General features: G+C 43.5%; 2 protein-coding genes across 2 annotated transcripts; one reads left to right on the top strand and one right to left on the bottom strand.

The window, feature by feature from the left end:
• Nucleotides 1-5,158: 5,158 nt before the first annotated feature.
• Nucleotides 5,159-8,503, top strand: scg2a (secretogranin II a). Its single transcript, XM_076976994.1, has 2 exons — nucleotides 5,159-5,309; nucleotides 6,250-8,503. The coding sequence occupies exon 2, from the start codon at nucleotides 6,258-6,260 to the stop codon at nucleotides 8,163-8,165; it is 1,908 nt and encodes a 635-aa protein (XP_076833109.1). The 5' UTR covers nucleotides 5,159-5,309; nucleotides 6,250-6,257; the 3' UTR covers nucleotides 8,166-8,503.
• Nucleotides 8,504-8,895: 392 nt separating this feature from the next.
• Nucleotides 8,896-14,335, bottom strand: ap1s3a (adaptor related protein complex 1 subunit sigma 3a). Its single transcript, XM_076976995.1, has 5 exons — nucleotides 14,195-14,335; nucleotides 13,071-13,249; nucleotides 12,157-12,265; nucleotides 11,517-11,654; nucleotides 8,896-10,008 (listed from the first exon to the last, which is right to left on the bottom strand). The coding sequence occupies exons 1-5, from the start codon at nucleotides 14,195-14,197 to the stop codon at nucleotides 9,973-9,975; spliced, it is 465 nt and encodes a 154-aa protein (XP_076833110.1). The 5' UTR covers nucleotides 14,198-14,335; the 3' UTR covers nucleotides 8,896-9,972.
• Between the last annotated feature and the right edge of the window lie 270 nt (nucleotides 14,336-14,605).

Consider the following 14,605-nt stretch of genomic DNA (forward strand, 5'->3'; position numbering starts at 1 on the left):
CCATCTCTGTCCTCCCTCCATCTCCGTCCTCCCGTGTGAACGCTGGTGACACGTGGTCGCCCTCAGCACCATTCTCACGTTTGCCCACCCGCCCGTCCACACCGACCCAGTTCCTATGGTGATGAGCGCGGCAGGGCGGACCAAGAGGGACCACTCAGCATCCATAGGGTGTGAGATCTTCAGGGCTTTGTTTACAATCAATAAAAGTCCAATTTAAAAGGATACAACAGTAAACTTGCGTGATGACATACAGTTTGTACATACAGTTTGAAAGGGGAAAGCTTTTTTATAGCCTAGCATAAGCCGAAAAGATCATAAAGGTATAAATGATGTATTATTTCAGAATCTGTGCATGACATATCAAGAATATAAATAACACATTACTGCGTATAGCTGCATATTCCTACTTCCATAGCCAGGGACAGTAATGTCTCACACTGAACATCCCTAATGTTGGTGAATTGCATCAACCCAATGCATCTTAATGTACCAGTTTCACTCACCTGCCCAGACTTACTAATCTTCACCAAATATTGCTGATGTGAATGCAACAATTAGGATGTAAAGAAAATCAGTAATTGGTCTTTGTTATGTACAATCTCTCCCACCAATCACAATCTGCTTAGGCCCCTTCTACCTGTAACCTGTAACATGTTTACCTGTAACCAGACATCATGTTACATCACGATTTCCTAATTGTCGTTAATGAGACTAATCTGTGAAGTGACACTATAAACCTCTTAGAAAATGCCTAATGCTGGATTTCATAAAATGCTATTTACTTTTTTGGCCTATACTCAGTTTAATGGTGTTCTTGCACTTCAAGATCTTACTGCTACATAGTGCTGCCTTAGACAACAATTTACTTGCAGCCTAGAAACCCACAAGCTTTCGTTAGCGTACACTATTTAACGATGCGTAGACTGAGGTCCTGAAGTTAAAAGAGCTTTCTGGTAATCTGAGCAGCTGGTGCTATGGTCCAGTTGCTTGGGTATTCACTTGGGTATTTGACATTGACGTGAGTGGAATGACGTGTCTCGGAGAGCCGACGAAGGAAGTGACTCCTACTGCTTAGTACTGCTGTTAAGACACCACATCATGATGATCACTGGCTCACGTGCACTTTTCATGGACTGGTCCTCTTTTGTTAATCTCTACAGATGAGACTATTTTTCTGTTTTCTTTGCACTGCTGAGAAGATACCAGCGCTGGATTAGACCTGCTCATTGGTAACAAAGAACCTCAGCCAATGCCAGAAAATTTTTAGGTGCTGTTACATTAAGCCAAACTGATGATGCAATATTCCTCCACCCACTCCATCTACTCCAGTGGATGCAGAAACAGCTCACCCACCCTAGACCTACTGGAGCAGTTCAGAGTCTGAACTGAACTGGCTATATTGTCTATATATAGTGTAACATAGCAAGGGCAGTTTGTAGGCTGGTTTGTAGGCAGTTTGTTGCCACTGTCGTCACAGGCTTGCTGGCCAGAGATCGGGCCCCATGCATTTGTAAAGTTCCTTTGTTGTTAAAATGCATAAATACATTTAACTTTGAATTTGACTCTGACGGGTGGGTGGTCGGATGGAGCAAAAGTATTTGAGGAAAAGTAGAACTTATAATAAGAAAACAAAAAGCCTAAGAGAAAGACGACGTCGGGACTGGCAGAGATTTTTTAATAATAAGTCTCCTGAATGGAAAGTATGGAAATACTGTATGTCAGATGTCCTGAATGGAGGGAGTGATTAGGAGCATAAATCATCTGGCTTTTGCCAGCACTATGCAGAAATAACATGAGCATAATGTAGCTGAAGTGTCCTTTCTTAATGAGGTTAATAGCAGCCATTTTGTCAGTGTGGATGAGGATGAACTGGGAAAACAGCAATATTTCTTCTCATCCTTTCATATAACATCAAACAATGACACACAACCACATGAAGTATACGACTTTAGCCAATCTACCTCTAATATCTGCAACTAACCCCAAATGACACTAAGGTGGTCCAGTTTGTGATCAATAGCAGAGCAGATGACTTTGATCTCTTTGTGTCATGGCTCATGGTCTTTCACGATGATGTGACTGCAACAGCAGCTGTGAGATGATTTCAGAAGTGTTCAGAAGAACTGTTTCAACCAAATGTGGAACAATTTACTGGAGGTACACTTTTCAGGAGGCCAATAATCCAGAAGATTCATCCAGTTGTTTTTGGTTCCCAGAAATGGGAAAATTATGTTTTTGTATTTGACGAGGCAGCAAAATTTACTTGTGTTTGTATTTCCATTACAACAAAAGGGAATACATGATGGAAAATTGGCTAAAGACAACCAGTAAGTCATCAAAAATACACTGCTAACTACTGAGATAACTACTAGCTTAACTAAGCTAACAGTAGAGCTAGCTATCTAGCTATAAGGTAGATCCTGCTGCAAAGAAGGAGGTCTATCAGGCTATGCAAATATCTCGGGCCTAGTCAATAGTAGATGGGACATGAAATAGTAGCGTAGCACGGAGTACACTGGCCTTTAGCTGAATCAGGCGTTCCTGCTGCGTTTCACGCTGCTCCCCCTGTTGTGATCCTGTCATGTCAGTACCAGCAGGAACACAACCACCCGCTGTGGCCCAGTTATGAGGAACACCCAGCTACTTAACATGTTTTAATTCCCCAAAACAAATTATTTAATAATAATATTTGTGTTCACATATCACATATATTAGATTCCGGCATGATGTATATATTATGTACGTGGCTCCAATGATGTATATTGGATGCATATATAATTCCTGTATAGCTCACCCAGTTCTCTGAATTTATAGCCAATATTGTACACTTTAAAGTCTTAAGTTATTGTGTAATTAAAATTCTATATGCACAATTACAGTGTAAAGATAATAAACACTGTCATTAACCATTTGCTTATGAACTGCACTGTCTAAACCCTTGAATAATAATAAGTGTAGGAATTGCAGTGTCTCACACACACACACACACACACACACACACACACACACACACACACACACACACACACACACACACACACACACCTAATAGAAATGCACACTCTAGCAGTAGGTGTAAGAGACAAAGAGAATGTGCGTTATCCACAATTTAAAGCAACAAAGAGGGAGGGAGAACGAGGGAGAGATAAGATCGATCAGCAGACACAGTGACGTCAAAAGCTTTGACCTAGACAGAATCCAATTTACCACAAGACCACCCTTTCACTCTCTCTCTCCCTCTTTCTCTCTCTCTCTCCCTCCCTCTCTCTCTCTCACACACACACTCTCTCTCTCACACACACACACACACACACACACACACACACACACACACACACACACACTCACTCTCTCCCTCCCTCTCTCTCTCTCTCTCTCTCTCTCTCTCTCTCCCTCTCCCTCCCTCTCTCATACCTTAGATCACACTGAAGAGGAATGGAAAAACAATGCTAAACAGTGTTCACATAAGACATGTATTGCATTTTACATTAGTGCATTATAAGGCATTAATGCACATCTATATCAACATTCCTGTGTTCATACTTTCACATTGTTGTAATATAGCAAAAATAATCTTCCTCTACCAATGGTGCTGTTTGATATATTCATAAATATTTTATTAAGTATTTATGTAACAAAGCTATGAAGGCATACAGCACATAAATTTGTACCTGGCACCTGATAACCATGCGTAGGGGATGGAGTGGTATGTGTATGTGTGTGTGTGTGTGTGTGTGTGTGTGGGGGGGGGGGGTGTTGTCTGATGCTTGGAAAACCCACCTTAAAATGGAAAGAATACAGGGTCATTTTAATATATCAGAGCCTCTGATACAAATATCTGATGCCCCAAATACACATAGATATACATGTAAGCCTTAAGTCTGGTATGAGGAGACACAGAATCACATGCCCCTATTCCATCATGTCAAATTACCATACTGACAGAACCGGTTATAAAAAGTAATTAGACATATCATACACGTCATACAAATCCAGATATTAAAGATCAATCAATCAATCAATCAATCAGTCAAATTTTATTTATATAGCGCTTTTTACAACAGTTGTTGTCACAAAGCAGCTTTACAAGTGCCGAGTCCTAGCCCCCAGTGAGCAAGCCAAGATTTCTAGGTTTATTATATTTCATTCACACATCAAAGTATAGTCATTCACACACAAAATCAACAATTGTTCTGTCTCTGTAAATCTCTCTCTAAAACATTCACTGATGTAATTTCTCTTTCTCTCTCTCTCTCTCTCTCTCTCTCTCTCACACACACATACACAGCACACACATATACATACATACACACATGCACACGCATACATACACTCACGAAAAACCTCCCTCTTTCTCTCTCTCTCTCACACACACACACACACACACACACACCTCCCTCTTTCTCTCCTCTTTGCAGATCGGATGTATGAGTCATCACTTGCCAGGCAATTTTCAGATTTTCTCAGCAGTCCCACAACAAGTTGGTAATATGTGCCAGCGTTGTGTGTTGTTGTTGTTGTGGTGGGGGTGGTGGTGTTTGTGGGGGGTGGGTCAGGAAAATGAGAGCGAGTGACGCAACGTTTTAGTTTATTTTTGCTCTAAAGCTGCTTTGGTGGGACTGAATCATTACTTTTTCTACAGAGGACTTTTAAAAAGGATGGACAGTATCTATGTGTGTCTCAGGTTAAAAGGTATGCAAAAAAGATGTGGTAAAAAGAGAGCCGCCCACGTAAAGCTCCCCCGACCATAAAGCAGTGCGCTATCATTCTGTCAGTCCAATTACTGAGCATGGTTGTTCCCTCAGCCCCATTAGATGAATCTGTAATGAGCGCTTCAGCGCGCGAGAGCCACTAGAACCTGTTGTTAGGCAACATGTTTCAATGGGCGTGCATAATTACCGAGGATCACCCGTTTAATGAGTGTTTATATTTCTTTTTCTTTTTTTTTTGTTTTGTTTGGGGACCACATAATCATTATAGACCTCCAATGCCCTTTTCTGGATTAATTTAGATAAAACACATGTCAGCATCCCTTTCAATTTGTAGGGCGAACAAATAAGCTGAAACATGTGTGTGTGTGTGTGTGTGTGTGTGCGCGCGCGCCTCCGTTCCCTTTGAGTCTGGTCTTGCGTATGTTGCTCCGGTGACGCACGAGTCAGGTGGCTCCTCTTATAACGGGCGGAGCTGTCCGCGGTGCTGAAGGGAGAGACACACTGGACGAACGCTGCTGAGACACGGAGGCAGATCACGAAACAAAGGGAGCGATGTGAAGCGCGCTCAACACACACCGCTCGAGCGAATTAAAAGAGGTAAGCGTTGTTTTCGTGATTGTTTCGCTAACACGCCGACAAAGCCACGCAAACAGAACTGCGTAGATATAAACTTTTCAGTGCGTATACGCAATCGGCGATTTTATCTTTAAAGAAGCAAACGATAAGGCGCTTTAAAAAAATGCACATTACAAAAAAAAATCTTAGACTTCTTCAGTGTTTTTGCTTATGATTTCTTTTATTTTTTCCGTGTATTACCTAAACTGAAAACCCCATTATATTTAGAGACAATAAAGTTCTATGTTTTAAGTTGTGAAGACTGGTAACGCACTTTTTCCTGACCTCTCGAATCTTCCTCCTCCGGTTAAATTGTGAACGGGTGGCGTCTGGGTGTAGCTGCTCTTCATCACGGAGCCGCGCCGTATCCGTGGTAACCAGTGATGAGTCACTGAGTCGAAGCAGCAATTTGGAAAGTAATGAGCCTTGCGGCGCGAGCGCGTGCGCGCGAACCGCTCTGCAAACACTCGCAAGAAAAGGGGCTTTCAACAGATGCCCGTTTAGATGCGTGTATAGCCTATATACACTTTGGTGCAGTGCATGAGACGGGAAAGAGGTTAAGTGAGCGGTAGAGACAGACAGATCGAAAGCGTTGCGGGTCGGAACACTAAAATGTTTCACATTAAACAGAGATAAGAGACATTGTCATAAGAAAACGAACGGGACCGCGTGAAAAGGGAAAAATCATCTAAATCGCGATCGGCTGATTCAGGTCCGTTCAGGTGAGAGTTGTAGTGACTGCAAACTTAAATGCGCTCAATGAAATAACTGAAATAAAGTCACACGTGCATTCCGTCTTATTCTTGCCGTCACGTGTGTACATCTATGCATGGTCAAAAAATGTATTGACTTAATAAAAATGGCTACTGATTTTTCGTGATTTAATAGTGGTCTGTCTCCTCCTCTCCTCTCCATTTCTTAGGTGAAACAATGCCATCATTAGCCCGGCTCTGCACTACAGGCATGTCCCTCGTCTCCTCCCTCTCCCTCCTCCCCGTGCTCCTCCTCCTACACGCCGGGGTTCAGGGAGCCACCCTGTGGGAGCCTCGCCAGCAGGGCGGCGACCCTGATACCTTCGGGCCCGTGTACCGGGCTCCGCCCCCGCCCAGCACGGCCATGCTGCAGGCCCTACGCCACATCCAGAGACTCAGCCAGCAGGCCCGGGAGGACGGAGGCGACGTGGAGCGCATCCGCACCGTGCTGCAGCAGGCCACGCCTGCCAGGGCCCCCGCCGGAGCGTACCGTCCGAGAGGGGGGGGGCGCGAGGCGGCCGGACGGTGGGACGGTCAGGAGGACGGGGGACGGTCGTGGATGGAAGCGGTCCTCAGTGCGCTGCGACAGGCCAACGAGGCGGCAGCCCCTCAGGAAGCAGCCCACGCGGCTCGCGGGCAATCCGTTAAAGCCCGGCACCCACTTTTCAGCCTCCCGCCTCCTCCTGGGCCCGCAGAAGAGCAGGAGAGGCTGGCGAAGGCAATGGGTGTGAATAGATACGACAGGAAGTTGCCACCGGTGTTCGAGGACAAGGAAGGGCAGGACCAGCCACTTAAACGGACCAATGAAAATGCAGAGGAGCAGTACACGCCCCAGAAACTGGCCACCCTCCAATCAGTGTTCGAAGAGCTCAGTCAGATCGCAAACTCTAAGGCTTACAACAAACGTCATAACGCCGAGGATGATGAAGGCGATGACGCTAATGAAGATTATGGCTGGTACAGGGAGAAAAAGTTAGCGTTTGAAGACGGAAAGGGAGAAGAGGACTTATCACCTCTGGAGGAGCAAACAGAACTGGAGGAGGAGGGAACACGGAGACGCCAGTTCACTGGTGGCTTAGGCGATGGTGTGGATGAGGAGGATGAAGAAGCCTTTGATGGAGAAGGAGATGACAGGGACGATGAGGTCAAAAGATCAAAGCAGTCGGATCTGCTTCAGATGGAAAAGGAGGAGGAGCCAGATGATGTCACCAGGCTGGTGGACTACTATTTGTTTAAGGTTCTGGAGAAGACAGAGCAGGGGAAGCAGAGGAGGGATGAAGAGAAGGAGAAAGAAGATGAAGAAGAGGAGGAGGAGGAGAGTAATGAGGAGCAGGAAAGAGGAGAGGAGGAAGATGAACAGAGAGATACAGAGAGAAGGGCTGCCCAGCTGTGGTACGGAGGAGATCCAAAGCCTCTGAATCAGCTAATTAAGATATCCCAAAAACTCAAGATCCCTCCAGAAGACATCGTAGACCTCCTGGAGGGTGAAGAGAGCAAGAATCCTGACAGACTCTGGCAGCGCACGCAGGGGCAGACACGGACACCCTCGCTCCATGACCCAAACCCACCAGGACCACACAAAGAGCCAGCCGGCATGCCCTACGGACGGCTGCCGCAGACACAAGACACGAGCGCCGTCACTGGAGACATCCTGAGGATCCTGGGACTGGTGAATATGGCTCAACCTGGCAACAAATCTATCCTGAGGTCCAACCAGTACAAGCCCTCCCTGAGCTATTCCCCAATGGAGAGGGATCTTCCGGAGTACGCGGTGTCCCAGCGCGGCAGGGAGCGGCTCGGGCCCGACTACGACGACGCCGTGGACGAGAACGGGCTCGCCAGGTACCTGGTGGCTGAGCTGCTGGCACAGAGGCAAAGACGCACGTCGCCGGAACTCGAGCTGGCCGTCAGGGACTTCCTGGATGACCCAGAAATGAGCATGCTGGGAAAGAAACAGGCGGAGCAGGAGAAGGCCGACGAAGACTCCGATGAAGACACGCTGCTGGGAATCCTGCAATACCTGAACCTGGACAGCGGTGACACGGACGAAAGAGACCTTAATGGGAAAACGGTTGCAGGAATGTAGATGTCTGTCTTGTACACATCCCTTATTGTTTAAAGCTGACTTATGGTACAATAAAGTATTTTGAAAACAATCCATTTTAGTCAACGTAACATTGTAGATTTTGGTCTTTTCTTCCTTTTAGCAGAGACATTCTGAGAAGGACAGCAACACAAGCTGTGTGCTTCAAAGTCAGATCATTGTTATTGTGGAAATATTGTAGTGGTTGCAACAGTGTAAATAGTTTGAGCCTCTGTCAGCATTCTCACACAAACACACACACCTGTAGTTCTCCATCAGCCATGTTTGGTGCATTCAGTCATTTGTGATCGAGATAGAGGTAAATAAAGAATTTGCTCATGTCATGGTTCTTTAATTGTGTAAATGTTCCTCACTGTAGCACAAACCCAGTGATGCTGGCACCAGCCACATGTCTGCAGATGAAGCAGCAGATTGCAGAACGTATGTTCACTGTTCAAGCATGCAAGTAAAAAGGCCTTTGTAGCTACAGACGCCCTGATATAGACAACATGGAACTCGTGCAATCGGACCAGAACCATCTTATCAGAGATTCACACCAGTTAGTATCAGAGAGATGCCACTGGATTTGACAAGAAATAAGTGATAATTGTGACAATCATGATAACTGGTGCTAGTGCTAATGTAAATCATAACTTTTCATATCAATCATACACAAACTGTTATAAATTATAATAAAACATTCTATTGTGTGCTGTGGAGTGAAATTAAAAAACTGAAAGTGACATTACAATATTTCTATAGTCGCACATCAGTACAGGTAAACAATAAAACAACCAGTAAATGACACCGACACTGTTATAAACCTTCTGATCATTGTTTGAAAATGGGCCTAGAAGGAGTCATAAGACCTGAATCATGATTTTAATCTCCTGACCAGGCCTAGGTTTGATCAATAACACTGCACACTATCTGTGGACCTGTACTGAGGTAAATCAGCCATTTCAAAATAGTTGTAACGTTGCATAAGCAACGGAGCGAGGAGACGGACACAATCGCTGAGAGGAGCGAGATTTAATACGGGGAATACCAAAAGCAGAGTCGTACAAACAGGCAGGGGTCATAACAGGCAGGCAGTCCAGACATGAATTACGAACAGACATAATCGGTACTTAAACACGACGGGGGAAACACGGAACAGGCAGGAATGCAGGCAGCGGAAACAATACTCACAACATGAACAACTGGATAGACAAAATAAACAAAGCACGGAGAAACAGCATGGACAAAGTAGACAAAATCACGGATAACACGACTGGGGAATGACGGGACTTTATACATAGAAACTAACTAGGGACAGGTGATGGCAATGACACTGGGGCGTGGCAACAAACAAGGAAACACGAAGACAAACGAGCAGGGCGGGACAAACAGGCAGGAAACACGGACATGAGGGAACCCAGAGTGACAGCTACGAGAGGGGGCGTTGCCCTACGTGACAATAGTGGAAAAGAAATAAAGAGGCAGAAATGGGAAGAGCTTTAATTTTCCCGGCAAAGGTATCAGATTAAGGATGCCTGCCTAAATCTGACATCGGGCAGTTAGAATAACGTGTCATATTTCATAAAGCACCTCTAATCTAGAATGCTCATAGTTCAATGAACAAGATTATATATATAAACAGCAGATAATTTTAGATCAGCAGTATTATTTTTAGTGACCAAGAGCTGATACAGTCATACATAATTCCAGGCACCGTTTAATATGATTTCTTGAGAACCAGTACTGGGAGTCTTAGCTCCGCATCCTGTGTGGATTTTCATATCCGAACAGCTTGGGCAGTTCTGTGTCATCAGTAAGTGGGTTTGTTTACAAACTCTTCCATTGTCTGTAAACAAAGAATGAACACACAGCATAACAGACTGCAGGACACTGTTTTCTTTTTCATGGCAATGAGTAATTCATTCACACAATAATTCAATGTGTGAATTAATGAAAGAGGTGTTGATGCATTGCAGTGATGAATGACTGAGCAGCAACACTTATGATTATGTGTGGAAAATCATGAACATGCATGTCACTTATACATTGAAATAAAAAGGAGCACATTGATTCACTCAGCTGTCATGTTCTGCTTTAATTTATTATATATAAATATACTACTACATTTAATACATGTTGTCTGGTTTACTATATTATATATAAATATACTACTACATTTAATACATGTTGTCTGGTTTACTATATTATATATAAATATACTACTACATTTAATACATGTTGTCTGGTTTACTATATTATATATAAATATACTACTACATTTAATACATGTTGTCTGGTTTACTATATTATATATAAATATACTACTACATTTAATACATGTTGTCTGGTTTACTATATTATATATAAATATACTACTACATTTAATACATGTTGTCTGGTTTACTATATTATATATAAATATACTACTACATTTAATACATGTTGTCTGGTTTACTATATTATATATAAATATACTACTACATTTAATACATGTTGTCTGGTTTACTATATTATATATAAATATACTACTACATTTAATACATGTTGTCTGGTTTACTATATTATATATAAATATACTACTACATTTAATACATGTTGTCTGGTTTACTATATTATATATAAATATACTACTACATTTAATACATGTTGTCTGGTTTACTATATTATATATAAATATACTACTACATTTAATACATGTTGTCTGGTTTACTATATTATATATAAATATACTACTACATTTAATACATGTTGTCTGGTTTACTATATTATATATAAATATACTACTACATTTAATACATGTTGTCTGGTTTATTATACTGGAGTTGGTCCAATTAGCTGCTTGAGAGACATAAAAGTGTGACACTCTCACAGGACAGTCTCAGACACTCTCACAGGACAGTCTCAGACAGTCTCACAGGACAGTCTCAGACAGTCTCACAGGACAGTCTTAGACAGTCTCACAGGACAGTCTCAGACAGTCTCATTTCCATTATGATCAGATTTTAATAATTCAGATCAGCTGTTTCTTTCATTCATTTTGCCTTAACAATCTGATTACAGGTCTTATTATAGACACACTTTTTATAGGCACCAATTCCTCCAACAGACACACACACACACACACACACACACACACACACACACACACACACACACACACACACACACACATGCACGCACGCACAGATCTACACTCTCTCCCCTGCAGAGAATTTAATAATGATGTTTCAGTCATCTGAGATGTGTAGCAGCCACTGGCCTTCAACCCCATGTCTCACCACATAGAGCTTGACTAGGTTCTGTGTGTGTGTGTGTGTGTGTGTGTGTGTGTGTGTGTGTGTGTGTGTCCCCTACCTCCTGTACTGTATCTGCCTCTTCCATAGCTTTGACCACACACACTTTGGATGTCTCTTGGATCTCTCCACCAATAATTAACTCATCCAGGATGAAGTACGCCTTGTCAAAGTTAAAAATGATGTCCAACTCACAAACCTGAAACAAACACAAACACACACAAAATGGCAGCCACCGTAGCTCATGAAGCATCACTGATCTTGTTCAGATGAAAAGCTGAGAACGTGATACATTCACCACATTCGTCTGCGCCAAAATGAGGTTTTCCACGAATCTGCACCTGTTGTGTAAGTCATGTACAATTCATCTGACATTCACCAGACACATTCATGAGGCCAAATCATTTTCATAAATTACACAAACTCATAACCCTAGACAGCGTTTTTAATGAATATGACAGAGCACAATGCACTGGAGCATCAAACATGCTAATTCACAATTATGAATGTTCTCTCCTATATGAACATGACAGAATGACACAACGTTCATTCTCAGTTCTTATGGCTGTGTCCTCTTGTACATTGTTTTGCATCACTTTTAAGCAGTCTCTCAATCTATGACCTGGCACAATCGCACATAACGGCAGCCTTGATGACCTTGTAGCAAATTCGGAGGAACTGGTGATGTTTCGAGCTCTTACGTTGCCAAAGTATTGATCCAACATCTCAACATATCTTTGGATTAGTTCCAGGGTGAGCAGCTCATTGTCCTGCTGCTCCAAACCACAGCAGAAATACAAACCGGCATACCTGAAAGGTTGGAGGTCAAAGATCAACAAACATCGAGGTGCCTGTTCGCTAAGCTATAGCCCTGCAGCTGCTAAAGCTGGGTTAGTAGTCACAGGTTAACTAAGTGCTGGTGTCTCGTCTTTTTCTCTGCACCACTGTGACATGTTTACTCACAACTGACTGTGAAACACACTGCAGGCAAGCAGGTTGGCTATAAACTAGTTATTTATTTGTGTACTTCGCAAATCTAAAGTGTACTTCAGTAAAGTGAATGAGTGGTGACATGATATCATCTGTACCTGGGATTGTAGACAACTAAAAGAGAGCAAGTGTGACCTATGGCCCTCTGAAGTATGTGTGTGTGTGTGTGTGTGGCCACTGTACTATGTTTATGTTCTTTTAATGACACTGGTGTAGGGCTGAGCTGAGGGCACCAGACACTGGAGTGTTAATGTTACATGTGTCAGCATCACTGTTGCCTTAAGAGTGGCCCACCATCCATAAGAGCCAATAGTGCTGCCATGGGAAAACTGACCAGTGACAGTGGCTGGCTAACACAACCCATTGATGGCTAGTGGCTGTGACTCAGCACATTTGTAGACTTAATCTTATGAAAGTGTAGGTTTGATCATTAGAGTCAATGATTGTGTGTGTGTGTGTGTGTGTGTGTGCGTCCTCATGCAATAAAACGAAGGCTAATGTTGATCATTAACTCAGTCTAATAAAGGAATAAAGAGATTTAAAATAAATGTATCACAGATTGATAAATCCTCTCTAGATTTTCAAATAAGCCCTGTTGGGTTTTGGCTATGTGGTTCTCCCTGACCTTCTATAGATGACCTTTAGGTCCTTCCACTGTAAGATGTTACAGGCCTTAGGGGGTCGGTCGAGCACAGTGAGGGTCATCTCCCTGACAACCTTCTTCTTCTCGTGCTCGCTGAGGGCGGTAAACCACTTCTGCAGACGCATGCGTCCCTGGCGACTGAAGAGGAGCAGGAAACGTATCTGCAGTAGCGAGAGAGGGAGCAGACGCAGGAGATAAACACACCGCACAGAACACACCACTTCAAAGGTCAACCCATACTAAGACAATCGTGTGGTTGATCACAGATTTTCTAAAATGGAAACAGATAAGGAACGAAAGGTGTGTGTGTGTGTGTGTGTGTGTGTGTGTGAGAGAGAGAGAGAGAGAGAGAGAGAGAGAGAGAAAGAGAGAGAGAGAGAGAGAGAGAGAGAGAATGAGAGTGAGAGAGCATGCAACACCTTTTCAGTGGGTCAGGGAAAGAATAGACTTTCCAAACTGCAACCTGAATCTCAGCCCAACCTCATCCCAACAATGCTCCCAGGTGAATATGGCTACATATTGCAACTAATGAACCTCTGCCCAATACCACTGATAGCAACATGCTGGTTAATATGCTTCATTCATTGCCTTGATTTCTTCAATAAGTTACCCCTCAGGCCAGCATTTATACATTAGGGCCTGAGGACTCAGGCCAAAAAGAGAGAATCAGTTATCACGCTTATTCAGACAGAGAGAGACAGAGAACCAATGACATCTCTCTCTCTTTCTCTCTCTCTCTCTCTCTCTCTCTCTCTCTCTCTCCACACTATTTAATAAGCTGTGTGTTGGCCCTTTTGAACACTAAAAGGTCTTTTACTTACTTGTTATAGAATGAACGCTTGAAAGAAAACGTGTAGACCACATTTGGGAGAAAAATACAGGCACAAAAGACCATACAGCCAGCATTAGAGAAGGTTTCTGTCAGTTAATTAAACGTTTAGAAGAGGACATGTAGTCATACACAACCCATAATAGAATAAAAGCCCCGTATCTCGTTTTGGGAGTCGCGAGCATGCTCAGGAAAGCGCGGTCAAAATGAAACCTGAAAACAAAAACACCGCCAACGGCAAGTAACATAATAAACCACAGACAAATTATAAACTCACCATCTTGCGAGTTCAGCATGTACGAATCCAAATTCTCTACGGAACCATAACCTCATATCCACGGTTAAAGTATGTGGTAGCGCCGGTGTAAGTTCTCTCCATGTCTACCTGTGGTGACCGGAGGCGCGCCCACCGACCTGCGCGCTAAAGGCGCGGCCCCCGAACGGCGCGCTCAAGGCGCGGCCCCCGAACCGCGCGCTCAGGGCGCGGCCCCCGAACGGCGCGCTCAGGGCACGGTGTCGGACACGCTTGGATTTTTACAGTGCACGTGCGGTGAGAACGAAACTTTTTCATGTTTGTTTACCCACTTAATCTATGTAAAGTTGATTTTAAATAACTTTTTTATATGTTTAAGAAGTTTCCCTGCACCCACAGGTGTGGGGTCTACTATCACGGAGCTGAATACTGTAT

Source organism: Brachyhypopomus gauderio, chromosome 16, assembly GCF_052324685.1.
Source record: "Brachyhypopomus gauderio isolate BG-103 chromosome 16, BGAUD_0.2, whole genome shotgun sequence".
NCBI classification, from domain to species: Eukaryota; Metazoa; Chordata; class Actinopteri; order Gymnotiformes; family Hypopomidae; genus Brachyhypopomus; species Brachyhypopomus gauderio.

What these genes read in the sequence shown, in the direction of transcription:
- scg2a (XM_076976994.1), top strand. Translation starts at nt 6,258, where the DNA reads ATGCCATCATTAGCCCGGCTCTGCACTACAGGCATGTCCCTCGTCTCC.
- ap1s3a (XM_076976995.1), bottom strand. An exon ending in CTAAAGGTCATCTATAGAAG is followed by an intron (nt 12,266 to 13,070) that starts GTCAGGGAGAAC and finishes CCAACCTTTCAG; the next exon opens with GTATGCCGGTTTGTATTTCT. An exon ending in TGGATCAATACTTTGGCAAC is followed by an intron (nt 11,655 to 12,156) that starts GTAAGAGCTCGA and finishes TGTTTGTTTCAG; the next exon opens with GTTTGTGAGTTGGACATCAT.